This window comes from Alosa pseudoharengus, unplaced genomic scaffold (assembly GCF_046254945.1).
Source record: "Alosa pseudoharengus isolate Yale_2024_CS ecotype anadromous, Long Island Sound unplaced genomic scaffold, YU_APseudo_1.1 YU_APseudo_1.1_scf_22, whole genome shotgun sequence".
NCBI classification, from domain to species: Eukaryota; Metazoa; Chordata; class Actinopteri; order Clupeiformes; family Clupeidae; genus Alosa; species Alosa pseudoharengus.
The window spans coordinates 14,525,319-14,553,028 of NW_027468680.1; the positions used below are offsets into that span (position 1 = coordinate 14,525,319).

The 27,710-nt window shown below is 44.2% G+C and overlaps 1 protein-coding gene across 2 annotated transcripts; it reads left to right on the forward strand.

Annotated features, from left to right (window-relative positions):
- The first annotated feature begins 3,737 nt into the window (after positions 1–3,737).
- On the forward strand, positions 3,738–27,617 carry mideasb (mitotic deacetylase associated SANT domain protein b). Of its 2 annotated transcripts, none has more exons than XM_076300677.1 (13): positions 3,738–4,045; positions 6,434–8,662; positions 11,150–11,434; positions 12,415–12,790; positions 13,311–13,377; positions 15,907–16,049; positions 19,138–19,241; positions 20,050–20,125; positions 20,748–20,836; positions 20,983–21,126; positions 21,261–21,386; positions 21,924–22,090; positions 24,867–27,617. In XM_076300677.1, exons 2-13 carry the CDS (start codon positions 6,872–6,874, stop codon positions 25,096–25,098), a joined length of 3,600 nt encoding a protein of 1,199 aa, XP_076156792.1. In that variant the 5' UTR covers positions 3,738–4,045; positions 6,434–6,871; the 3' UTR covers positions 25,099–27,617. The 2 variants fall into 2 exon arrangements, with proteins under 2 accessions (XP_076156792.1, XP_076156793.1); XM_076300678.1 differs by having other exon boundaries at positions 21,264–21,386.
- The last annotated feature ends 93 nt before the right edge of the window (positions 27,618–27,710 follow it).

A 27,710-nucleotide genomic window follows, 5' to 3' on the forward strand; every position in this document is an offset into this window, starting at 1 on the left:
ACAGTTTTTGCCTGTTGTTAATCCTTCACCTACACAACAAAAGCATTTGCATTGTGTACAGGGGGGATAAGTCGCGAGAAGTTTGCTATTTACAATAGCAGAGTAACATATACATACATTGCGACTCTAGAGGGAGCTCTAAACTCACCAAAAATACCTAAACCTGCATAGTATACGGTTATGTGCAGAATAATAGCAGTGTGTTTTAAAAATTTGAATAATGCTCAAAATCCTTAGAATAGCTGTTAATTCCATAATATCAATGCATTGAGAACACTGCGCATTCAATTTCAAATCAAAACATGACCAAAATTGATCAAGTTTGTGTTATACCTTCACAGAAAGTGAAGGAAAATGAATGTTGGGCTGTTCAAAAAAATAACAGTGTTTGCATTTTTCTTTACAAACTCAAACATTTACGGTATAAACTGAAAAATGTCTCAAGATTTTGCTTTTCTTTGAATCACTGCACTAATATCTAGTTGCATTACCATTATTTCTGAGAATTCTGTGTTGCATGGAGTCGACCAGATGGTGGCGCATTAGGCAAAAACACAACATGACATGACAAAACACATCAGTTGAGGTCTGCAACTTCACTTTTTAAATGACAATATCCTGGCCGGACTACTGTTGTCAGTGATATATGATACTGTTGTCAGTGATAGTGAAGTATTTGAAATGAACATGATTTATTCATGTCTAGTGACATATCAGGGCCATTTTATGATTAATTGAAATACATTTCTTACATATGGTTCCTTTAACTCAAGGGGAGGTGGAAAATGAGTGTAATTCCCCAAATGGTGGAATATCCTTTTAACTGCAATGCCAAAGACCTAGATTCATTGGTATGGCATTCTGACTGCATGCAACCATATGGTATTCTATGACAAACAGTGAAGCAAACTGATACCTGAACTTAGCCTCTGAACTATCATACGTGTTGTTGCCTCCTGTAGGTTAACTCATATGGATGGTCAAGAGAATGTTATTGTGACACATTATGAAAGGCTATAGGACCCTGTGTCCCTTCTCTGATAAAGACAAAAGGTTCCACTTTGCCTTAGCCATCCCCATGAGCAGGGGTGCAGTCATAAAATAAGAGGTGGGTAAACTCTGTGATCACAGTAAGGACTGCGCCATGCGATATTGGATTTTTAAAAAAGCCATTCAGAACATGTTTGATGGCGGTGGAGGTTATTGTCCAATGTTTATATCAATACCAGTGTGGTATTACATGGTTCCTGTTGAAGAATGTAGATATTGTGAATGTGGATAATACAGTGTGGTTTTTGAATGTTAAAAGTTGCAATTGGTTAATAAACTCTTTTGAGAGGTGGATAAACTCTAAGACGTGGATAAACTCTTTCTGACATTTCAGAGGTGGATAAACTGCATTTAGCCTCCACTACACCCCTGCCCAGGAGGGCACAATTCCCACCACTGTTATGGTCTACCCAGAAGATTGCAGATATTGCAAGGTGATGCAATTGATGCAAGGGGATGGGTTGTATTTCACAAAACATAACAATATTGCACTAAAGTTAAACAAAATCTGTTTCTTTAACTGTTGATTTAAGAAATGGCCCATGACCCCTTTAAAGGGAAGCAGAAAATACATCTTGACATCTAAGAATTGTATAGGATCAGGTCTATATCCAAAGAGCAATAATTTAATACTGAGGAAGTAATGCCATGATGATCCTTAAACCTGAATCCATTTAAGTCATAGTCCATCCCTTTCAGCTGCACTTCAACACACTTTTTAAACATTTAGATACTTTACTTGAATTATAACAATAGCCTACAGGCCTATCGAATAGGTATGAAAGAATTGCCACCTTGAATGAAAGATATTTGCCACGTGCGTGGACCGGGTAGGGGAAAGAAGTATGTTTGCACCTCACTTGCTTGCAGGCCTACCCCTCACACCACGTCCATTTAGCAAAATACTAGGCTATACACTCTTTCAGCGCACCTTGTAAAACATAAGACAATGAAGGATACAAAAGATAATCCAACTAGGCTACACCAGCTATTGGGGCTAAGGGCTAAACGTGACTGATGCGATCACTTTGTAACACTCTATGGAGAGTAGTGTCACAAGTGGGAAGTGACTTAGTCTGTCTGGGTAGTCTGTTTTACCACCTCAGATTGCTAAAGGCATGGGAAAGGCTTATCAAGACATCCCGATCAAAGGTAGGCAATGATGCGTAAGGATAAATGCTGAACATATCGAAGCGTGTTGTCAATCTCTTGAGTTTCAATCAGTAGGGCAAGGCAAGGGCTATAGAAATTTGCTGTGAACTTGTGTGGTCATCATCCCCACAGGCTCTGATTGAAGTAGTCGTAGATAAATGCATGCGTTTAATGTAAATGTCGAGGCTTGAGGGCTTCAACAAAACGGGTTTCAAAAGACCACAAAAAAGTAACGATAGGTTTACCTTCGATTTAGAGACAAATGTGACAACGTTGTAGGGGACGACGAGTAGGCTACATGTATTCGCGCTCTACTTTGAGAATTTCAGCTACTTGAAAAAGTGTCATTGCCTTCACTTTTCATGACATGGGCCTAAGCGTTTTTTGCTGCTAGACTTTCCATTGACACCCCGACATAACTTTTTATTTGTAGATTGGCTGTTAGGTGGTTTAGAGGCCCGTATCCAAAAGTTTTAAAATATAATTTACAAACAGAGGTAAAACACAGCTAACATGAAATGCAATATAATATTTTGTTTGCATAAGTTAGGCATACACTTGCAACAGAGCTCTGCATATCTCGTGAATTCCATGCTTGGATGTTTGTTGGCTTTGCACGTTATTTTAAGGCTGCAACCGATGGCGCATGCTCTGCTTGTTCAGCTGGATTGAAAGTGTCAGTATCTTGTTTCACTTGAGTGGTACATCATGCTTGGTCATGCCTGCAGTGGAGGTAGTTCGCCTCACTGGGGCGTCAGTGTGGTGGCTGAAGGGATATACGGCTCTGGGCTGAAGTTTGATGTCTGTTTTTACAGCCTAGCGACCTATCGACTGCCAGTGTTAGACTATTTGTCCCTTCATGATAGTCGTTTGGGGATATTAATTAGGCTACAACTGGATGTTTAAATCTGCATGAATCTTTACTGAAATGCATTTCGGACAAATAACCTGGCCTGGAGTAAAACTTAGAAAACTTTATCTCACTACAGCTCCGTGTCGTCACCATTTATTTTCAGAATTAGTCCTAAATGCGAATTAAAAAAATTATTAAAATCACTGCAAATTCTCGCAGCAGGATAGGATACACATTTTTCTAAATTGTGACAGAAAACTACTTTTGTCTTTGCCCGATATGGCGTTAAGGCTAAGTTATTGGCTAAGGTAAATTATGCTTACCTGTTTTAGGCCTACAATGTATTTTAGGCCTATAACTTAACATTTTTGTTACTATAAACGATATTTTTGGGGAGACACTATGGTCCTGATGGGTTAAGACACATCTTCAAGATACTCTCTATTCTAGCCGACGGTCACCTCTAGGAAATGTGATCAATGGCCTGAAAAACCATCCGTGGTGACTCTTCTCATGACGAAATTTCCCGCATACAGGCCTAGCAAGAGGCGCCTCATCTGGAACTTGCAACGCCCCGTATGGAAGAGGAAAGCTATATATGGTAGTGGAAGTAGGTGTGGCGAATGCTCCAATTGTGGTCACATGACTTGTGTTGAGAGAATTTGTTGTTCAAGGGATTTGACTGAGAATCATAGCGCAACGTCTAGGCAACCACGTTACCGTGTATTTGTGAAAGCATAACGCAATGGTGTGCAATTCCTAAACTGTCGCTTTTTGCACGATTATATTGTTCTTTGCAGATCAGATGATCAATGTAGGCTAGATAGCAGTTCTCTAATCGCCTCGTCTACCTTTTCACTTGAGTAATCGGAGTGTGAGATCAGCGTTGCATGACTCAACACAGGAGTTGCATGCAGTCATCACCTTACTGTGCTGGATAGTGGATGCGTGAACTTAGGATTCAGAGGGAACAGATAAACAACGAATAAGGTAGGTGTTCATAACCTATAAGATAGACAATGGCGCCTTAAATGGGGTCGATGGGTTGTTTACAGGCAATGTCCTACTGAATTGTATAGTCTCAAGTTCAGTGGTGTAACATTGTGTCTTATTTGTTAGTGCGTGAAGGCTACATACTATCACGAAAATAACTCTGTGATTAGAATGTTTAGGAGACAAATGTTTTACATCCGATCGTTGTGTTTGAATGCTTTAGCCATAAAAAAGCCATAATAAAGCAGAGGGACAGCAACACGGTTGACGCGGATCATGTTGTCAACTATAGTCTACATAAGAGAGCAGCACTGAAGCTTCAGCATGTTTTGTCCCTCCAACACTTTTCATTCTATCCGTAACCTTTGGTTGCTCGTGTAGGGTGCATTGTTGCCTCATTTTGTTGCAGTGTGCCATGGCATTAGTGACTCGATAATCCTTTTTCTGCAACAAAGGACTTCTCGTAAATAGCGCTGAGCTGGCTGGGGGGTGGCTGGGTCAGGAAGGGCTCGCGTGTAGTACGCAGTGGTTTTTTTTCTCGATGTATGGAGAGGGGAGGAGGAAGGGAGGGGATGCCCCAGTGTCAAATGCAGCCACTCTGCGCTCTTTTATTTATCTGAACGTCAGGCCATGCGATGGAGTTTATGTTTAAATTAAGAAACGGCAGGGATTAGGTAATTGTGCTTGACGTTGCAAGCCTATTAAATGCGTTACCTCGTTGGTTGAGCTAAAACTGGGTCTTGTGTAACTAGGGCATTGTGCGTCTTGTTTTGTCCCAATAACATGGTTATCCTGTGCAGGAGCTGTGTGTGTCTAACTGTAGCTAGTGTCCTTCAGTCGAGAGGCATGTGCACAGTGGAGGCCACTGGCTTTCTTTTCGTCATGCTTTTGTTAAACAGGCACACAATGTAAACGTTGGCCATGTTTCTATGTGAATAGGTGGACGTGTAGAGTAGCTCTTAAATCGTGTTGGTGTGTAGTTCAGTTATTCAGTCACCTCAGAACTCGATCAGGGCAGCTGCTACTGTGCTATTTTGAGGTGCACAGTCTACAAGTTAAACAGGGCGATTGAGAGGCTGCAACTGTACTTTGGATAACCTGTGAATTGCAGTGATAAAAGACAGGAGTGTCTCAGTGCATGGCTGTTAAGAAAAGTCTACATCCTAGTGCAAATGAACAACGTTTACAAAGAATACATCAGCACATGGACTTCTTTTGACCAGGACCTCACCGCATTTGGCCATCCCTGACACTTTAGTCAAACGCATAGCTCAGTCATTGGCTACAGATAGTATATGGCTTACCTAACACAAGCAGGAAGTGAGTGTCTGACTCACACTGTGATAAAGGTTTGTGATGGACAGAACGTTATCCTCTACGCCATCTCACTGTACATGGTATCACAAGCAAGTTTGTGGGAACATTAATGCTTCACTGCCTGCTGCCTCAATTGACATGAGAGACTGAACTGAAACTCCATGTTAGAAAGTCTAATGACAATGGGGCACTTATTTGTCAATTGTGTGATGGTTAACCGTTTAATTAAACAAAAAAAAATATTTGTTCTGTTGCAAGCACCAATTTTGACTACATCAGACAAGATCATGAGAAGTCTTGAAAATGGACAGGGTTCAATTAGAGTATTTTAAGCCAAATATTGAATGATTAAATTGAGCAATGTGAGTGAGCAATTTGCCATGTTTTATGTTCATTTGTGTTTTAAATCACTAATATTCCATAAGCAAGGTAGAGGACATCTGATCATGTGATGTCTGTTTTCATTATGATGACTAGGAGTATCAGATTCACAACTTAGACCTTGTAAATCATCAAGGAGTGTCATCCTAAACTGACACAGCTTAAGCTGTCCTGGAGCATGTGCACACACAGACAGCATAAAGCATAATCATTTGTTTGGGCCTGTTTTTACTCCAGAAATGTACTGTAATTCACTTTCGGTATAAATGCTGGACAGTTTTGTTCTACCTGTGTGTGTGTGTGTGTGTGTGTGTGTGTGGATGTGCACACAAACATATCAGAGTCTGGTGCTGGCCTTCAAATACTGTTTTTATCCAGTACAAGAGGAATACATCAATAATAATTTGCCAGGCCCATGTTCCTCTTATAACACTGTTTTTATTTTCATCAAGGGATGTGTTTTTAAGCCTGTTGATGCACATGTAAATTCCCTCCGTGTTCATGCCTAAAGAAAGTGATACAAGCCACTGATGAGGCTGTCATCAACGCCCCAGTTGTGGAATTCCCACCCAGACCTCTTCCATTCATGACCCTGGGTTGGGACTAGCCCCCCCACAGGCCTACACAATAGGAACTCCCCTGGGCCATCGTTCTCCTGAATAATACCCTCCTCTGTTTTCTTTTCAGTGTGGTACCGATGAATAGAGGAGGCCAGCCCTTCTCTCGATGTCTCAAGCTAATGTGGAGAGGTAGCAGTGGGGAGGGATAAGGAGAAGTGGACGAAGAGGAGGAGAGGCTTGCGCTCCCCCTGCCCCTTATTTAATTAATACACAGTTTACAGTATATGTATTTATTTATTTATTTATATTAGGGTTTATTTATTTAATCTTTTTATGCAGAGAACTGATGCCTTCTCTGAACACTTGGATTTGCATTTGAATTTATTGTTCTGTGCTGACATTCTGTGGGTAACTGTACCCCACTTGGATACTGTGAATTGGGAAGACATTTTTTTTCTGCCTATGACAAGTGGTTTGTGTGGTGTGGCGGGGGGTGAGTCATGAACCCCTTCCACCCCCACACATAACCATCTCCCTCCCCTGACCAGTCACAAGCCTGCCTCTCATGAAAGCCATGAGTTTACCCTTACACCAGAAGCCCAACAATAAGAGAACAGGCAAGCGCATTTCTTTCTTCAACGACCAGGGTGTGACCATGAAGGAGGCCTCCCAGAATGCATCTGAAGGGCCCTACTATGGCCTGGGTGCCCTGGCATCAGAGCAAAGCCACGGTGCCACCTCAGGAGCGGCCAGCTCAGCTGCCGAGGGGCAGCGTATGTTCCTGAACTCTGTCATCTTTAGCCCAGAGAAAGGAGAGCAGAGCCATGGACATTACCAGCAGATGATGCCCATGAAGTGGGCCCTCCAGAACCCCTCCCAGCAACCTCAGCAGAGGCCCACAGGTGGCAGCTGGTCGCAGGGCATCACCATGACGACCTGGACACAGAACTTTGCCCCAAATTTGACTTCCCAAAACACTTTCCCAAAGCAGATTCCTTCTGAGGATATCTCTGCACAGCAGCAGCAGCAGCAGCAGCAGCAGCAGACCACCTCTGCTAGGACTGGTGAAAAGCAGCAGCAGCCACAACAGCAGCACCACCAACAGCAGCAGGTGCCCAGCTCGTCTATAGAGGCCTATAGAGATTCCACTAAAGGACATGCTATGGACTGGGAGCAGCAGCAGCAGCAGCCACAGCAGCTGCAACAGTCCTTCCAGCCAAGCCATAAGCCTGCAGGACTGAACGCACCGCAGCATTCTGGATCCAACCCGTCGGGGTCCTCTGTGCTCCAGCCTTTCCAGGTGGCCTTTGGACAGCCTAAACAGCACCTGCCGGCTGGGTACTATCAGGTGTTCCAGCAACAAGGTGGCAGGACGTTGCCAAATTTGAGTTACAGCATGCAGACTAACTCGCAGCATCAAATCCAGTCCCTGCAAAAGCAGGATCAGCAGCATGTGCAGAGACAGCAGCAGCAGCAGCAGCAGCAGCAGCTGATTTTGCAGCAACAGCAAGAAATGCAACATCAGTACCAACAGCAGCAATTAATCCATCAGCAACCAGTGCAACAGCAGCCACACCAACTTCAGCCACAAACACAACAGCAGACACAGCAGACACAACACATACACCAACAGTCGCAACAGAAACAAACACAACACATACAGAGCTCTGAGCAAATGCAAGAGTTACAGCCACACTTGGAGCACACCTCTCAAGTCCAACAACAACAACAACAACAACAACAACAGCAGCAGCCCATGCAGCATATACATTCACATCAAACACTGCAGCAACAGAAACCGGTGACACAACAGCAGCCACAACCAACTCAACAGCCTCAACCAATTCCCCAACAGAAAAATGAACCACAAATTCAGCAGCACAGTCAACACATCCTAGAGTTTCATCTCAGTAGTAGTCAGTCTCACACTCTCGCCCAGTCCCTCTCAGATCAGCAACAGACGCAGGTCATGAGCCACTCTCATTTACTAAGTGATAAATCGGCCAAGGACATCCAGTATCCCCCTGATCCCCAGCAGTCTCCTCCCAGAACTGTGCAACCCGAGGAGCCTCCGCAGCCTTCCCACAGGTCGCGGCCCCTCTCCAAAGAAGACGGGGGAGACAACCCTTTCCTCGTCCCTGCGGAGCAGAGCCAGGGCCCTCAGGGCTTCCAGGAGCCCCAGAAAGGAGCCTCTGACGGGGCCGCGAGGGTCCTGGTGGGGGAGGAGGTGAAGGCGGCGCCCACAGGGGTGATCCAGAGCACACGGAGGAAGAGGAGGGTCTCCCAGGAGGCAAATCTCGAGACACTGGCGCAGAAGGCCTCCGAGATGGAGTCCCTGCCATCACAAGTCATGAAGGTAAGGGTGCTTTTACTCTCATGTGGTCCTCAAAGAATTCAAGTCATTTGTTTATTAATTTGCATTTCTGTGATACAATGATAAGGTTTTTTGTAATGTATATTAAGAGTGCTTTATCTTGATTTTGAGCAAGTCAGCAAGACAGAGTTGTGCTCCAGGTTGACCTGGTGTAGTTAGCCCACGAAAGAAGGGAGTACATTCATGTAGTCATACAATGCACCATCATTTACATGATATCCAAATTTGGTCCACTAAATTCAAAAACGAGTGAGGTTCAATGGCCAGAATGACTCCGTGTCAACAAAGACCCAGACGTTTAGTCTGTTCTAGCACCAATTGTAATTTCTCTCTTTGTTCACATGAGCCTGTAGCACACTGTGCAAGCATTCAAGGTATAGAGCCAAAACTACAATGTGATTTTAGCCTGTTGCGTTACCAATGCTTGAGTCATTGTTTATGTGACGATTTAACAATGATTTGATTCTTGTATACAGATTTGCATCCTTACTAGGTAAACAAAAGACACTATGTTTTTGTTCTTTTGATGTTCAAAGAAAAGAAAGTGTAGCTTCATCCCTCTGATTCCTACTGGGCCACTGCTGTAAGTGCCTGGTGCAGAGGGCTGTAAAGGTGTCACTTCTGCACTCGTTATTCAGGTTTCAATTGTGCTCACCGAAACTTGCTGGGAGGTGAGGAGAGGCTGCTCGAACAGGCCTAAGGCTGCTGCACTGGCCGGCTGTGGTCATACTAGCCGCTGTCAACAAAAGGCCCCTGCTTGCTCGTTCCTCAGGACATTGTAGATAAACATGAGCTGGGAGAACCCTTGTAAAACAGGTTTATTATGTAGCTGACTTCGCTTGTTATGGGGACAACGAATGGCTGGTTGTCAGTGGTTCACAACAGGAACGAACTGTCACTATGCCACTTTTATTGACCAAAGCCAGGTTACTCTGCCTTGAGTAATTAGGGTCTGATGTCAGCTCGGCTAGGAGGTAAGTGTGCTGAGGACAATGGACTTGTGATAGGGTGTAAAACGTAGCTCTTGCTTCTGTTCTAAAAATAGCCTTTCATATTTGGTATGACAATGCATTATTTTGTAAGATGGTTGGGAGTGAGATAAATAGTTTCCTTTGTGTGTGTGAATCACTAATGGACCCCTAATGCATGATCATGAAAGCCTGCTTGTGCGATGAGTCTTTAAGCGACATGCAGCTGTCCTAACTGCCAGCAGAGTTATATTGGTTGTAATAATATTAAAGGGCAATGATCTGGACTAAATAGTGTTTGATAGGGCTCTTGAAAACATGTAAATGTGTGCAGTTAAGGTAACATTTCACTGCTTTTGATTCTCTTTGTTTGTTTTTTTGTTTGTTTTATCAAAGAAAATGGCAAATGCATGTAGCAGTAATCATATGGCGCAGAGGGAGACAAAACAGCCAATGTTTGTAATTGTATGGAGCAGAGGCATATGCATTGGACCTGTGCAAGTCTGTTTGCATGTTTTGTGTGTGTCTGTGGTGTTGACAGCGCTGCTGCTGTTTGTCTCCACAGCCCTCCCCTTCCTTTGTGGCTGATCACATGGGGTGTATTTGTGTTTGTGTGTGTGTGTGTGTGTGTGTGTGTGTGTGTGTGTGTCAGTGGGAGTAAGAGCATATTCACGTAGTTGTAAAAATTATAACATTTTGATTTTCACCTTATTATGCATTAAATAAGTCTTTAGTTGGTGTATGGCAGTTTAGCCATTGTCAACAGCCTGAAAACCTGGCCTTGACAAAGAATCATTTTAATATTGAATTTGCATAGGGACCTACTGTAGAGTACAAGGTGCACATGAGCTTAAAGACCCTGGAAGGACTAAAGAGAGTGTGTTTCAGTTTTGCCATATTATTGGTGCACAATGTATTTTTAGTTCTCTCTCTCTCTCATTCTGTGGTACCTTCACCTTTGTTTTAGAAATGTGTGTTGAATGCCATCTGTCATGCAGCCCATGCTGGAAACCATGACATTCCCACCAGACTCTGACTGGTAAACAGCATCATGGACAGACAATGTATAGAGGACCTTAATTAGTGTATTACACACTAGAATTGATATTTACCCACCTGCGACACACATACACACATTGAGTATTGTAACAAACAAGACCGAACAGATTCCTAGGGAATGAGAAAATAAATTTGATTTGACCGTCTTTGAAACGGAATACTGCACACACACTGCCCACAGAGGGTTAATGTTTGTTTTGATTGCATAAGTCTTGGTCAGACATTGAACATGAAACCAGGAAATGTGCACTTACCTGTGATCTGTTGATATCAGTTCATGGTCAAGTATAATCAACAGCTCTCTCTCTCTCTCTCTCTCTCTCTCTCTCTCTCTCTCTCTCTCTCTCTCTCTTTTCTCTCTCTCTCTCTCTCTCTCTTTTCTCTCTCTCTCTCTTTTCTCTTTCTTTCTCTTTCTCTCCCATCAATTTCCTATCACCCATAGGAACCCCACAGGCCCTGGAGTCCACCGTCGGGTCACTGCCCGAGGGATCGGGAGATGGAGGGTTTGGCAGCCAAGCGGCACCGGGACGAGTCACTCCTCCCTCTCATCATCCCTGTGTCGGTACCGGTGCGGCCCGTTGACCAGGGCTCCCCTCCGGAGCGAGACCCCACAGCAATTGGCCACAGCTGGATTGGCCACACCCCCTCCCACCAGGAACACAAGCCGTCAGTCATTGTGACGCGTCGGCGCTCTCTGCGTAGTTCTCTGTCCGACAACTCTGGCCAGGTATGTTTAAGGCAATGGCAGGATAAATGGCATTTTTAAATTGTATGGATTTAGTGTTTCTCTCGATTAGTGACGATCTAGCTATTCTGATAGTGGTACGCATATTTTTAGACGCTTCCGTTTATTAGACATTGGCATTCAGCATGGACCGTTTTTATGGCTCTGTGCTAGTGCATGTTTTCGGATTGTCCCATACGCCTGTGGTTCCCCATCTTGTAGTGCATGTTTTCGGATTGTCCATACGTCTGTGGTTCCCCATCTTGTGAGCGTGGTATCTCAAGAACGTCTCAAGGCACCTTCTTCACATTTGATATGAATGTTACCTTAGACCAGTGGTTCCCAACCTGGGGTCCACGGACCCCACTAGGGCTGGCGCAAGAGGGCCTTCAAGGAAAAAAGGTTGGAAAACACTGCCTTAGACCAACTGGTTAGATTTGGGAGGTCAAGGTTCAAGTTCACTGTGACCACATGTATGTCCCATTCTTGTGAACATGATGTCTCAAGAATGCCTTGAGGCATGTTCTTCATATTTGGTATGAATGTTTCCTTGGAATAAAAGATCAACTGGTTAGATAGCTTTCAACTATATAATCTTAATTTATGACATGCCTCCCCACACAAATATATGTCAAACAGAAATTCACAGCTGTTTTAAACTTACAATCAGACTGAATACAGTCTGAATCACATCAGGTTTAATGATCTAAAGTGCTGGGTAAAGGTGAGTTTTTGATGCAGTAGGTTTGGTGTGTGTGTGTGCGTGTGTGCCTCTGTCTCTGTAGTGGGGAATGTTTCATAATCCAGGACCCCGTTATTCATCATGGTAAATCTATGTCCTCACTCTCACACCGCTAAGCTGCGGGGCCTAAATGTAATCACTAAATGTAAAAACTCTTTGGCTCTCAAAAGCTTTTAAGCACCACCATTCTCACTCGCTCTCTCTCTTTTTTTCTTTTCCTCACACCCTTTTCCTCCTCCAGAACGGCGGCCCGGAGGACGAGAAGGACGCCGACGGCAAGTCTGGCAAGGTCAAGCGCCGGCCGCGGCCCGAGCCGCTCTTCATCCCGCCGCCCAAGCCGGGCACGTTCATCGTGCCGTCGGTCTACTCCAGCATTACGCCCTACCAAAGCCACCTGCGCTCTCCCGTGAGGATGGCCGATGGCGCCGGTTGCGGCGGCGGTGCCCAGGCCATGCCCCCCTACACGCCGCCGCCCATCCTCAGCCCTGTGCGCGAGGGCTCCGGCCTCTACTTCTCCACCTTCCTCTCCAACGCCGCCGCCGCCTCCGCCACGGGGAGTCACGTCCTGCCCCCGGTGGTCACCCCCAAGTCTGCCACCCGGAGCCTGCTCCGCTCCAGTGAGCCCATTCTCTTACTCCTCTTTCACTCATGCTTAGCCCTGTGATACCGTTACATTATTAGTCTTTTTTGGACTTTTTTGGTCTTTTTTAACTGACACAGACTGATTTGGATACATCTACAGCTCTGGAAGAGGCCACTGCAAATTTGAATATGACCGCCAACTCATTCGAATGTCATTCAGCAACTGTAGGATGACATCAGAAAAATGTGCAGCCGTCTCTTAATTTTTTCCAGAGCTGTATATGATGGTCGATTATTTCTATTTCATTTCTATTTAATCTCTTTCTGCTACTGAGTGCTAGCACAGCTGCACATTTCTCCCCTGAACAATGATTTTTAGTCATCAGTTTTTGAGTCATCTGTTCAGTAAGGAAGCTTCATACTACAGTCAGTTTCTCTACTTGTAGTTGTGTGTGTCGGGCCTCCATAACGTTCCACTTTTGAAGTTCTTCAGTGTTATGAGCCTGTGGATGTCCTGGGTGGGAATGAGGAACTGAGTTTCACTTGCTCTTTCAGGCAGCTGTGACATCACGCCTCCTGTGCTCTCCGCCATGAGTGAAGCCACACCAGTCAGCCTTGAGCCGTAAGTAATGTGTACACACACACACACACACACACACACGTACACTGACTGACTGGGAAGAGACGTGCTAGTCATTCACTCTGTGTACTCTGCTGAAAGTGTGTTTTGGTGGTAGTCACAAAATGCAGATTGAGCACTGCACATTATCCCCTTGTATTTGAATAAAGGCTGGTGAGGTCCAGATGTGTCCAGCTTTGCTAATGGAGGCTCTTTCCGCTCTCCTTTGTGTTGATATCTCACAAGCAGTTAGATTTCTTGATGCTGAACTGCTATTGCATCCTCAAACCACTCCTCAGTCCTTTAGAACATACACAGCCGGCCCCAGCCGTGGTGCAACTGGCTGGGGCACCTGCACCGTACGCCGGCGACCCGGGTTCGATTCCCGCCCCGTGGTCCTTTCCGGATCCCATCCCGATTCTCTCTCCCACTCACTTCCTGTCACTCTCCACTATCCTGTCGCATTAAAGGCATAAAAGCCCAAAAATATATACTTAAAAAAAAGAACATACACAGCCCATGTAAATACGGTGGGTAAACAGCTGCGTTTAGACGGTCCATAGGAATGACACTGGCTGACCACACACAGATTGTAATCTTAATGTGGTCAAGATTTCTCAGAACTATCGTTTCCACCTCCTGAGAACAAACTGCTCTGTTGACATGCAGCTTAGCTGTCAAGTATGTGGCTTTGCAAATGTGGTTAGAGGTGGGTTTTGTTCTCATGCCAACCCCTCCGGTGTCCCTGATTGGATGCTGCACCACCCTCCGCTCTCCTTTCAGCGGGACCTCACCCCCCGTCCTGTCTTTTGTCGGGGTTTTTTGGCTGGCTGTCCAAGGAGACTTAGCCAGTCTCCCTAAAAGCGTCTTGCTCATCCAGATTAAATGCGTGATCCAGGAAGGTGTGTTTGTGTGTGTGTCTGTGTGTGTGTGCATACGTTTGTGTGTGAGTGTCTGTCTGTGTGTGTGTCTGTGTGTGGGTCTGTGTGCATACGTTTGTGTGTGTGTCTGTGTGTGTTCATTGCATCAGTTTTCTTGCCTCTAGTAAAGCATGAATCACATGGGCCTTCCCTTATGACTACTAAGAATCTGAGAGCCCAATGTCTGGCATAGTGACTCACTTGTGTGGTTCTGCTGTGGATTTGGGGGAATACACAGCGGGGAGACAAAGCACTTCTTGTTTCCGGGGTAGAGGGAGAAGAAACGTCAGCCTTTCACTTAACCCAGCAACCAGCATGGGCAAAGGCCATGCAGATGCAGTCTATAAAGCCCCCTCTCTCGCTCCCAAAGCGTGCAACTCACATTTCCATTGTTGAATATATCTTCAAGGATATTGCCTTGTTATATACTCGTTTAATATTAATGACTTGCATAACATTTAAAGATGTACAGCTGCCTTTGCCTGCTCCCCCTTTTTCTTGTGGGCGTTTGGGAGACATTGGTTGTAAACGGCATGCATCTGCGTGGAGGCCGTGCACACGTTTCAGATAGTATCACTGAAATGCTGCTCCTCGTATCTGTGGCTGTCATCTTAAGGAGGTGTGTGTCAGGCTATGGCATATGGCATGGGGAGGGGTATGCGGTGACACATAGGCTTTTGAGTTGTTACGAAAAACCATATCCTTTAAGCCATTAATTGGACTTAAGTCATCTGTCTTTGAGAGTTCAGGGATCTGTGCTGCTCATTAAATGATTTTTTGGTGTGAGATGTAATGGACTGGTGGGTTATGTAAGTGCAGGGTGAGTGTGGAAGTGGTCCTCTGTTCTAATTTGGCATAGTCAGTGGTCCAGAAGCCCTGCGTTTGAGTGGGAGGGTGTGGAAGAACATGGAGCTCTGTGGGACAGCAGCTCTGCTTGGTGCCAACTGCTCAGCTTCTCCTATGCTTGCCACCACACACACACGCGCACACACACACACACTCTCTCTCACTCTCACACTCTCTCACACTCTCTCACACACACACACACACACACACACACACGCACGCACGCACACACACACATACAGACTTTCTGACACACACATACTGCCCACAGAGTTTCTTTTAAACTTGCTCTGCCATTCCTGTGCCTGTCTTTATTGTTTAATTATTGTGTGTTTTCACAAGCGTCAGATGTAGACCTTGTGTGAAAGGCAACTCTCTTGAGCGCCTGGTTGTCTCCATGGTGACAAGGGTCTGTCCTTGAGTAGATAAATGTCAGGCTGAGGAACACTAAGATATACACTTCAATGCTGTGTCACATAACGCATGTGCACCTCTCTCTCTATCTCTCTTTATTTCTCTCTCTTTCTCTCTCTCCTCTCTCTCTCCTCTCTCTCTCTCTCTCTCTCTCTCTCTCTCTCTGTCAGTTTGGGAAGGGGAAATAGTGTCCAATAATCACTCTGTGTGGCTTATGTTTTAACTGGTCTCCCTCTGTCTGTCTCTCTATCCCCCTCTCCTCTCTCTCTCTCTCTCTCTCTCTCTCTCTCTCTCTCTCTCTCTCTCTCTCTCTCTCTCTCTCTCTCTCTCTCTCTCTCCGACCCTCTTTCAGACGGATAAACATTGGTGGGCGCTACCAGGCCGAGATCCCCGAGCTGCGCGACCGCTCGGTCTCTCAGTCCGACCAGCACAAGGCGGAGCTAGTGTGGGCCCCGCTGCCCGAGCTGGACACCCAGCCCAAGCTGCTGGAGCGAGGTAGGTCATTATCATCATCATCATCATCATCATCGTCATCATCCTGGGCTCCACAGTGCCAGATTTTGGTTTCTCCACAGGGGGCATCGCACCACCACCACCGCTTCGCTTTACTGCAATCCACACACAGACCACTGAAACAGAGAAGTGAAATTATAACCCTACCACATTACAGACAATTGGGAATAGGAATCACTAGTATGACACGAGTGATTTAATGTCGCAACAAGAAGGAGGCATTTCCTCTTGCTGTGGAATACTTTGATTTGCTGGTACAGTGTTATAACACTATCAGTTCCCTACTGCACGGATAGTTTGGTTAGTTTCTCAGTTTTGTGAGGTTAAGACGAAAGTAGAACTGTATTTTCCAAGGTATGGAACATTGATTTTTGCATCAGATGATAAATAAGGTGCGTGTAGAGGCAAGAATGTGTTGGTGCATGTTGAGGCGAGAATGTGTTGGCCATTGATTTCAGGGCTATGTTGTTTACACCTATTGATTTATGAAGCTTTTATTTTACAGTTTCAGAGCCAGTTCATTTTACTTCTGTGTTGTTAGATCATATAATTTTTTTCTACTCGAATTCAATGGTGTAGCCAGTTGCACCCACTACACTTGCATTTCGATGTGCTACAACCTAGAATGCAGTTCAGAAAATGTCTAAACCTGATTGTACGTTAATAATCTTGGTAACACTTTACTTGACGGGGGTGAGTTCATAACACATTCATAGCAGCTGTCATAAACTGCACATAAAGCATTCATGACTGTTTCATGAGACATGACTCAACATTCATACCAAACCTTTCATGAATGTGGAAGACAGAACGACGACAACTTGTCAAAATAAAAGTCCAACAAATGCAAAGCAGCATTGCCGTTTTTGTTCCAAACCTACCTGATCATGTCACATCTGAGTCAATGGGCTACTCCAGTGCCAAAAAGACAGAACATGGTCAAGCAAATTATTTTTGTTTCATAAAAATGGATTTGTTTTATGATGTAACCTTTGCAGATGATTTCTCATCTTTTGCTACTGGGAATGTCCAACCGTTTCAGGTCAGCTGAATGTAGGCTATTTTCCCTTCCAGTGTTAAAGAAGCCCTATGCAGGTCTGGTTATTCCTTCGCTGTTTCTGGGTTTTCGCCTGATTTGGGCTCGCATTTTTTACGACATTGCTCCCCCTGCAGCTTCGGTAGCAAGTGACTGCTACGCTAAACCCCCACTAGCTAGCGAGCTAGCCATCAAGAAACCAAGCTAAACACATACAGGGCTCACAATAAAACGGTCGAGCAAACACATTGTTCAAGGGACTATCAAACCACATTACAAAAACGAAGTTCACCCAAGGGTAGGCTGCTTACAATTTCAACAGCAACAAAGCCAAGTCGGAGTCCGTTTTGCAGTCTTCTTAGAAACTACAATTTGACTACATTTTCGAGACACGATTGGATACTTCCGCTGAGTTACATCCGGATGTGTTCGGACCATGACCAGAAAGTTGCATATTCGTTTTTTCCGCGGAGAAGCACTAGGGGGAGACGAAGCACCCACCAAATGACCCAAAAAGTGTTGTAGAACCATCAGAACGACTCTCAACCTGCATAATTAAGGTAATTTTTGCTAAAATTGTTGCATAGGGCTTCTTTAAACTCAGTGATTACGAACACTTAACTACTTGTATAGTAAAGTGGCATTTGATGTAGACTTCATAAGATATTCATGAAATAGCCTATTTACAAAGGCTGGAGAGAAAAATGGCAATGCTGCTTTGCGATTGTTGGACTTTTATTTTGACAAGTTGTCGTCGTTCTGTCTTCCACATTCATGAAAGGTTTGGTATGAATGTTGAGTCATGTCTCATGAAACAGTCATGAATGCTGCATGAGGAAAGGGATAGAGTTTATGACAGCTGCTATGAATGTGTTATGAACTCACCTGTCAAGTAAAGTGTTACCATAATCTTTTTGTTTCAAATGTAGGAATATATATGTGTATGTATGTTTTGACAGGATATTATTAACTCTCTTAAAGACTTTTTGCTTTGTATAATACACCTGACTAAATAAGTGAGTTTAAGTGAATAAGTGAATATAAGAGCTGGGAAACAGATGTACTAAGGCAGCGTAACCTGTGCCTTTGTCAGTCTGCAGAAAGCACACGCTGTGCCTTGGAAATTTGTCACCACGAAACAGATGTGCACTGTTTTTTGTACATATGCTGGAATACCTAATCAATCGCTTTTAACACTTCTCCTTCCATATGTTTGCACGATACTCCCACTCTTCCCCTGACCTTTCAATTTAGTGCTCATTCAGCATTCCCATAGCAGGCAGAATGCATTTTTTCATTCATGTGCATTCTGTTTGCACATACAATGCCATGTTATAAGGCCCATCTTGAATGCTAAAGCCTTATCCCTGTGTGCCAATGCATTCAATTATCAATACATTCTTCTAACAAGCTTCTAATAAGCCAAGGTGCACCCCATTAATCCCATGCATTCTTCACTGATAGAAATGGTCTGATTAGCGTCTACCTTTTAATGAATGTTGACTTGGCTCGTTTCTCCTTGCCACCTTGTTTCTATTTTCTGTGCCGTTTTTTTTGGCTGAACAGATGCTAGTTTGCCTCTGGTGGTGGTGTGCCCGTACCCTCACCTTTTAAAAAGATGCCTCATTAAAAATGCATGTGTTTCACTCAGACTCAGGCCAGCAGCTTATCTTAATGCCTTCAAGTGGGAGTCTGCATCTTCTGTTACAAGGCAACTCTTGTTGTTCTTATGAAATTGTCCTGGATTCAACTTAATGATCATTTACTGTCTCTTTCCTTTTCTTTCCCTCCCTCATTCTGTGTCCCCTCTCTCTCTTTCTCTATCCTCCCTCCTACACTCTTTCTTTCTTTCTTTCTTTCTTTCTTTCTTTCTTTCTTTCTTTCTTTCTTTCTCTTCTCTTATCTTTCCCCTTCTCACTTCCTCCCTCTCTACATGTCTCTCTATCCCTTTCCTCATGCACTTTTTTTCATTCTTTTTTATTTCTTTTTCTCTCCCCATACCCCCCCCCCTCTATCTCTTTTGCACACTCTCAGTGAGCGACCTCCTCCACCTGGCGTGCTCCAGTGCCCTGACGGGAGGGGGCACTAACCAGGAGCTGGCCATGCACTGTCTGCACGCGTGCCGGGGTGACGTGATGGTGAGTGTCTGATTGAGTGGTCCTGCTCGCGGTCCCCAGCCATGAGCTCATCCCCCAGTGAGCTCACCTGGCCCTCTGGTCACAGCTGTGCGTCTGACCGCCGGCTCGATCCTCTTAACACCTCTAAGCACCTTAAATGGCCCCTCGACTGAGTCAGAGAGGGCTGAGCGATTATAGTGACAGATGAAAATGTTGACTTGTGACATACACGTGCACGGTACACACACGTATGGACACATGGGCACTCACACATAACGTATGCTTGCACGCACACACTGGTATCTGTCACGTCACACAATGCCACAGCTTCAGGGCTTGTCTGAAAGCTGAAAGGTTTTATTCAGAGACAATTAACTCGTGTTTCTGGAAGGTATTGGTCTTATTTAAGGAAGGCTTTCTTAGGGTTTGTACTTGATGGTCAGTAATGCTGTGGAACTCTGTACCTAGTAGAGATGGCATCCGCCTCCAGCTGTGTGTTCGTAGCATTGTTGTCAAGGAGATGGAGGCTGGCTGACTTGCCCACTCACTCTCTCCCACGCTTCATGGTTTTGTGTGGTATGCTAGCATTCCAAACTATATCCACAGACAGTCAGCTGTTGTGAAAGATTATTAAACCTGTTAAAACATGTTTTTGGCTGTGCAAGGTGACTTGACTGCATGCATGTCCACATATATTTCTATGATTGCAACACACACACACATACACACACACACACTCACACTACAGTTTTGTGGCATGTGAATGTTTTGTGAAACTAAAGTGAGAAAACGAAACTGATCATTCAAATCTGCTTTTTGTTTGTTGCAGGGAGCTCTTTCCCTCCTGTTGTTGGAAACTCCCATATTTCCCAAACCTCACCCGCTGAGCAACTACCACTACTCCGGTACTGACATTCAAATGTTTGAGTTGAGTTTGTGATCAAAAGATAGGGAGATAGATACTTTATTAGGGCGTACTCACACTGGGCAGGGTTAATTTGTACCGTGCCGGAGTACGGTTCTCCCCAGTTCTTGGTCCGGACACACACTGCATACTATCAAACTGTACCCAGGCACGGTTGAGCTGCTGTGCTCTAGAATCTTTGCATAGGTGCGATCATAAGCCCAACCGTACCATGCCCGAGTCCACCTCCTCAAGCGGACCGGGTACGGTACGGAGCAAGCACACTGGTCATCAAACCTGACTTTGCGGGGTCAAACGTACTCGAGTACGGTACCAGACTTGTGCAAAATTCCAGAATTGAATTGAAACTGGCTCTTAAATTCCAATTCAATTCTTGAATTTCACTTGCATTTCAATTGAGGTAGCAAACAGGAAGCAGAATTGCAATTCGAATTGTGCACAACCCTGTACGGTACAGGTGGCATACTGTGAGGGAAAGGAAATTTAGGCAACTAATTTAGGCCTACATGGGAGTCCGCCCTGTGTTTACGGACATAATTACAGTATGTATGTGCATTATCATCATCAGTCAGTCAGACCTCAATGTTGTGTCTGCTCTGTAGGATCCGACCACTGGACGACGACGGAGAAGCGCTTATTTAACAAAGGCATCTCGGCCTACAAGAAGGACTTCTTCATGGTCCAGAAACTGGTATGTGCTCCTCCCGCGCACTCACAACTCTAACATCTTGGAAGTTTGTCTTTGTCGAGGAAAACCCATGAACAGATGGCTGACCCTGTGCTGTGTGTGCGTGTGTGTGTGCGTGCGTGTGTGTGTGCATGTGTGTGTGTTCACAGGTGAGCTCAAAGACGGTTAGTCAGTGTGTTGAGTTTTACTACACTTACAAGAAACAGGTGAAGATCGGTCGGAATGGAGCTCTCATCTACGGAGACGTTGAGCCACCAGAGACAAAACCAACAGAGGAGGAGGTGGACTTTAAGGTATGGAAAAATTAAAGTGTATGTGTGTGTTTGTGTGCATGTGCATACATGTTTAGATGACATTGTCCCAATAAATACTGTATTCATAACTGTCTATTTGCTGTTTATTATTTGTGTCTCTCCCTCGACCTAAGCAGAGCTCTCAGAGGTTGGAGCCTGTCAAGCAGGAGGACGACAGCAGGAAATGGGAGAGGTCAGCTGACAGGAAGAGAGAGAGCAGTCCCGGAAGAGTGACACAGTCATCAGTCACCACTGAACACGTATGTGGGAGAGAGGGGATGGGGAAGAGGAAGCTGCTCCTTGCTTTTAGAAAGGGCTAAAGTTGGCCAATTCAATGAGCTACAGAGATGCCTCTTAACTGTATTTAGTTTTGAGACGCGTCAGTAATGACGGTGTTGAACTCTAGTGCCATCTTGTGGCTTGTAGAGGATGTGCACATGTGTTTTTTAGCTAGTGGGCTTTGACCTTGCTGGCCTGGGGTCAGGTGATTGTTGGGCACAAGTTGTGCAATGTAGAGTTCTGTTACTCCTGTCACTTTCATAAGAGCTGTTGAGTTGAGTTGTGACATTTCCAACTGGACAGATTTTCAAAACAGTTAGACAAACCTCAACAAAGAGTTGTTGGTACAACCTGCCTCTGATTTTGTTTAAAGCCAGCAGACCATGCATGCAGTGAATCCTTTACCACTTTAACAGTTTAACTAAGCATGTACAGTATTTGAAGAAATTGGAGGACACAAATGTCTCATCAATATTGTGTCTGTGTGTCTGTGTGTGTGTGTGTGTGTGTGTGTATAGTCAGATAAAGTGTCACAAAAGACCCAGGACAGCAGTCAGAGGGACCAGGCTGTCTTCGCCCCCCAGAAGCCTGATCCTGGACCTGTGCATAAGAGTGGCACCTCTGGATCCGCCACCAAAGGCTCAGCTGGGCAGGAGGGGGAGTTCCCGTGCAAGAAATGTGGCAGGTGAGTGTTGCAGTCTCAGCCCAGAGTGAGGGGGGTGATAAATGGGGCAACTTTATGAGCACTTTATGGGAATGTACCGGAACAACAGTACTCAGGAACATTGCCCAGCAGCATTGCTCAAAAATGTTGCTTTGTGTATCATCAGTTTGAGTCTCTAAGTAACCAGTCAGTAAACATGCAAGGTGCAAGCTAGGCTAATATTCCTAAATAGGCCAGTAGATGTTACTTGAATGAGATGGTATGCTTTGTTATCATCACCAGTCATACCGCTAATCTCTTCCTGTGGTTCAGTCCATAAAATTCTTATTTAAAGGCCCACTACTCAACTTAATAAAAACAATTTAGAAATCATTGTGATGGTTAAATGACCTGTTGTGGTGAAAATGGCAGCATTCCCCCGCTCCCCCTACGGCATCCTAGCAGAACACCAGCCTTGCAAGATCTGCAGTAGCGTCCCAGAAGTGTCTGAATCAGAATGTCCTGTGAGAAGCGAGAATAAGCGAGAAACAGGAAATGCTTAAAATTCTCTGGACAGACACCCCCCCCCCCCCCCCCCTCAAGCATGCCAGCTAGCTATCAGATGGTTTAATTTTTAGATGTTCATCATGGCAGAACCAGTGAAAAGGCCAAAGACACAGTTGTGCAATATGTACCCCAAAGCTGTAGGCGGTGCTCTGTAGAGAAGAATGCGACAACAAAAGTGAGAAATCATCGAAGAAATGCCTAGAGTTACAAACCGGTCCTTTTAAGACACTCAGTGACCGTGTACTGTGTATGTAGAAGCTTAAACAGAAAAACAACATCAAAATAAATGCAATTTCTATAGAATAATAAGTTAATTGTAAAGAACAGCTCAATTGTCTTTATACACTGTTTGTCTGTAAAGGCCAATAAGGTAAATTTGTATTGTCAGGTACAATACAAATGTACCTTATTGGCCTTTACAGACAAACAGTGTAAATAGTATAACAGTAAGCCTAATGAACCTCTTCAATATAGCTTAATAGTCTGCTTGAGTCTCTGCATGAGACGCCTCACAGTGCGTGTCAGGTTTATTTATATTTCACAGGAAACATTCTGACTTTAGTAACGCAGATAGAAATCTGTGGTTTGACCAGCTGTGAAGGCAGCCTTGCCCCCCATCAGATTCTAAAGAGCTGCCCGTGGCAACGAGCGGCTTGTTATTATCAACTGTCTCCTAGCAACTGGAGCACAACTGAGAGATAGGCAGTGCCATGCCCCTGCGGTGTGTACAGTTACTCTGCCTAGAGACCGTGTGCACTCTCTGAATCACTCTCACCTTTCATAGTCTGTCCAGCTCAGTGCCCTACTTCCACTGTCCACATCCCAGTCAGTCTGCAGACTATACAAGCCACAGAATAATTGCACAGTTCTGCTGGGATGACTGTCACCGTGCAATTAGATAGTTATATTTGTGTTACCTTTATTATAAGTCTGCCCAGCCAAGTGCTGAGATGGGTTTTGAGCTGGCAGAGGACGCGCAGAGATGACTTACCCTGTACTGTCATGATGAATCAAGTACTTTACCCTTGCTGAGCTTTTGAAGGAAGAGCTGAAGAAGTACTAACTAAAACCATTTTGGTACTGTAAATAAAATCTGATCTGAAAAGTATTAGTGTGGTATAGCACAGCACAGTATGTTATGCAACAAAGTGTGACGGCAGTGGATATTTTGTGGTTTCTTACAGCGAAACGAAAATTGCCCTTATAATTAGGGGTAAGGTTAAAGGTGCGATTTGTAGGATTGTTACCGAACGTTCTGTAGGCCAAAATCAAAACACTGGTGAACGTTCTCAAGACTACCAGACGCGAGCCTCTTCTGGGTTGCCAGATGTAATGAAGACTTAGCTAACGTTAGTTGACCTGCAGCTGCTTTAACGTTTCTCCAACCATGACCTAGCTACACATTACGGAAATAGTGGAAACAAAAAATACCTCTCTAACCAACGTAACATATTTAGCTGAAGTTAGCGATGCAGATGAAGTTTAGCCTAGGCTACCTGTTGTGGAGAAATATGGCCAGCTCTGCGTCAGACTTGATATTCTTCGTTTGATGAAGACGTCACCATCTCAGGAAGCTCCTCTGATGTCCGCTTAATTTGTTTCTTGTTTTAATTTTGGAAATTTGCCTGCCTCTCGTAGGCGTTCATGACTACAACTGACAGCTGTTGACAGTTGGCCTTTGCTAATTTGGCACCCAAATAGGAGGACGCGCTAGCCCATTATTAATACCCTATTCTAGAATTAATCGTTCAAAACATAAACGGAAATTCCAAGAGATTCTGCCCCGTAACTCATTTTTTTCATGGGTTTTACGGGTTAGAGTAATGTTGTCAAATAAGCCATTACTCAATTCATCGTGTTTCCTTACTCTCTGACAACATATGGTGATCATTTTTGGAATGGTTACAGTTTATTTTCCATTATTTCCTACATACTGGACCTTTAAGTTAGGACATTAGACTGAAATACTTTTGCACACAGATAAGTAAAAAACAAAGCAACGTCTCTGATGTTTTGAGTGCGTTGCTCTACTGTATGTCACACACAGTATTATTATTAACGGGAGCTGCTATGGTGTGCCAGTTGTTTTTTTTAATATTTTCTCACACAGATAGGTACTAATCACATAGACATAGAACATAGAAATGTTGTCATTTGTGAACAATGTCTTCTGCATACATTTCACTGTGGTACGTTTTGACCCTGTGAATTTGACCCTGTTGATGTTTGTCCCTCCCTCCGCCCTGCTCAGGATCTTCTACAAGGTGAAGAGTCGCAGCGCGCACATGAAGAGCCACGCCGAGCAGGAGAAGAAGGCGGCGGCCCAGCGGCAGAGGGAGGCCGAGGAGCGGGCGGCCGCCGCGGCTGCCCTCTCTGCTGCCCGGCAGAACGGCGCCCGGGGCGAGCGCAGAGCAGGCGGCAAGAGCAGCAGCGACGACTCCTCGGATGAAAATGAGGATGCCAACGATGAGGATTGGCATTAGGCGGAGGAAACAGAAAAGTCGGAACTTAGAGCTGTGGCAACAGTGTGGTGTACATTTAATGGCATCCTCTTTTGTCCTGTGCTGGACGAAATGACATTTCAACTGAAATTTCAAAAGACCATACAGTTAAGTGTGTGTGTGTGCGCGTGTGTGTGTGCGTGACGTGTGTGTTTGTTTGATGAACAGTGTTGTACAATCTGATGGTTAGGGTGAGAATGTCCTAAAATATACACCATACTGTAAGATGTCTCCCACCTAAACCCGCCATGGCTTCTAGCCTGTAGGAGCAGCCATTTGCTCTTTTAGTATTTGTGTGTTTTGTCAGTACATGAAGACTCAGTCAGGGACATGGATGTGTGTGCAAAAGCCGTGCAGGTGTGTGTCTGTGTGCATGACTGTGTGAGCGCCAGTGAGTGTGAGTGAGTGTCTACATGTTTCAAAAGCTATCAGGGGTTATCTACCTTATTACTTTTCATTATTTATGGTTTGATATTCATTCGAAAAAACAGAGGGCTACTAGAAGAGAGTGAGCACCACCACTCTTGTCAATCTCACTCTATCTCTGGAGAGAGCTGCTCTGTCCAGGTCTGCCATTCAAACCAGTTCAGCACTTTTGATGCCCACACGCCAGTGAAGAGACCCTCTCGGACGTCAGGCCAGTGGGTGAGGAGCGGACCCGCCCTCATCACGGGGTGGATCGCTATCTATCACTTTGATTATATCTACCATGAAATTAAAAAACAAATGTGACGAATAGAGAAGGAATGAGTGAACAAGGACAGATAAATGAGTGCACAAAGCTGAGCTGTGCAGAGGACACTTTGTTTTTGTTTGTTTGTTGTTTTAATTTTTTTTTATCTGCATTGATTTTTGTCTTTTCTCTCACCCTGTAATTCTCTCTCTCTCTCTCTCTCTCCGTCGTGACTGCCAAAAGCTTGCTTGGCCGTGTCTCTTTCGTGCTGTAAGTGAAGCGCCAGGTCTCTCCTCCTCAGATGCTCCCTCCTCCCCTCTCTCTGGACTTCCTGTTAACGGTCTCTCCCTTTTCAAACGATAGCCTCTCTATGGTTGATGCCTTGTTTGTTTTTCAATTGTTCAAAGTATTTAAAAGTTATGACTGTGATTTTTATTATTACAACAACAGCTACTATGATATATTTTTAATCACTATTACTGTACTGTTGTCTTGGTTAATTACTGATGATATGATAAAAAAAAAAAACTTTTTATTTTGTTGATAAAAAAACATGTTTGATAAGTGTATTTTTTTTCCCTAAATAATGTCCGTTAAAGTTCTGTTGATGTGAGTGGTCAAAGGTGATATACATATAACGTATACATATAACAGAACAGCAGTCTTTGACAACAGACTCTGCACTCTGCATTTAATGCATATGTTTCAGCTTTGATTAAACCTACCCCCCAAAGAGCAGCATTAAAGGTTTAATGAGCAATGTTTGCTTGAACATGCTTCTAGATTTAAAACCACAATGGGCATGCTGTGCACTTTGAGTCTTGCTGTGAGGCGTTTTGTTATATAGAGTCATTTACATTTTGTAGGCTCAGAAAAAAATGGCTTATAGATGCAATAAATGGCCTGATACAGGAACAAGAACAAAATGCACAGTAACACAGGGAAACATGGTCTTTTTAAAAGCCATGACTTCAGAATTTGTATCATTGTTGTGAGTCAGCAAGCATTTTTATATCTTGGCAGGAAAAGCTACTTAGAGTTAGTGTGCTGTCGTTTCCTGACATGATTTTGAAATGGGTCCTCTGTGACAAAATCAGCATCTCTGCTTGGTTTCCTGTCAATCTTCACTCGATCTCTCGTCTGCTTACCTCCTCTGCCAAGTCGCTCAGGCAACAGCCAGTGCATCTGCGTGTCTACGCCATGAGGATATTGGAGATGCGATCAGCCAAGAATGACAACACTCAGAAATGCTAATTTGTGGTTTCTTCTGTATGTGTTTGTGTGTGTGTGTGTGTGTGCGTGCACAAATGTATGAGAGAGGGAGTAAGCTTGCAGTGCATGTGAGTTAAAGCTCATGTGTTTGTGAGCAAGTGAGTAAATTTTAGGTCACATAAATTGTAAGACAAAAAACTCACCCGATTTTCCTTGACTGTTACATTGTTTTTTACTCAGTGTTTTTGTTATAATTTTATTGTGGTTTTGATAGTTTTTGATTTTTTTTTTTTTCATAAATACTTTGTGTTGAAATTACCTGCACAGCTGAACTTTCTTTTCCTCTTTTTGTTTGGTTACTCCATAGCCCAGCCCCCTCTCTTATGCAACCAGCCAAGGCAATCAAAGTGTTTGTGAAGACAGGTTTATGATATATTATGTGTAAATGACCCTCATTGCTATTTTCATAAAGGCCTTGTACACTAATGGTGAAAGTGGGAATGAATCCCAGATGCTTTTTACTACAGAGTTAATATTTGTTTTCATTTGATTTTTTTTATCACTTGTGATTTTGTATAATAAAATAAGCAGGGTATAAAGCACCCTGCAGAATGAATGCTGTCTCAGAATGATGGGAATATTTTCTTCAGTGACTCCTAGATGAGACACATAATGTGCTGTGGGTAATTATTCAACAATTTAGACCCAT

Coding starts and splice junctions, on each gene's coding strand:
- mideasb (XM_076300677.1), top strand. CDS start 6,872: ATGAAAGCCATGAGTTTACCCTTACACCAGAAGCCCAACAATAAGAGA. Junction 8,663..11,149: donor TGCCATCACAAGTCATGAAG/GTAAGGGTGCTT, acceptor TATCACCCATAG/GAACCCCACAGGCCCTGGAG. Junction 21,387..21,923: donor CATCAGTCACCACTGAACAC/GTATGTGGGAGA, acceptor GTGTGTGTATAG/TCAGATAAAGTGTCACAAAA.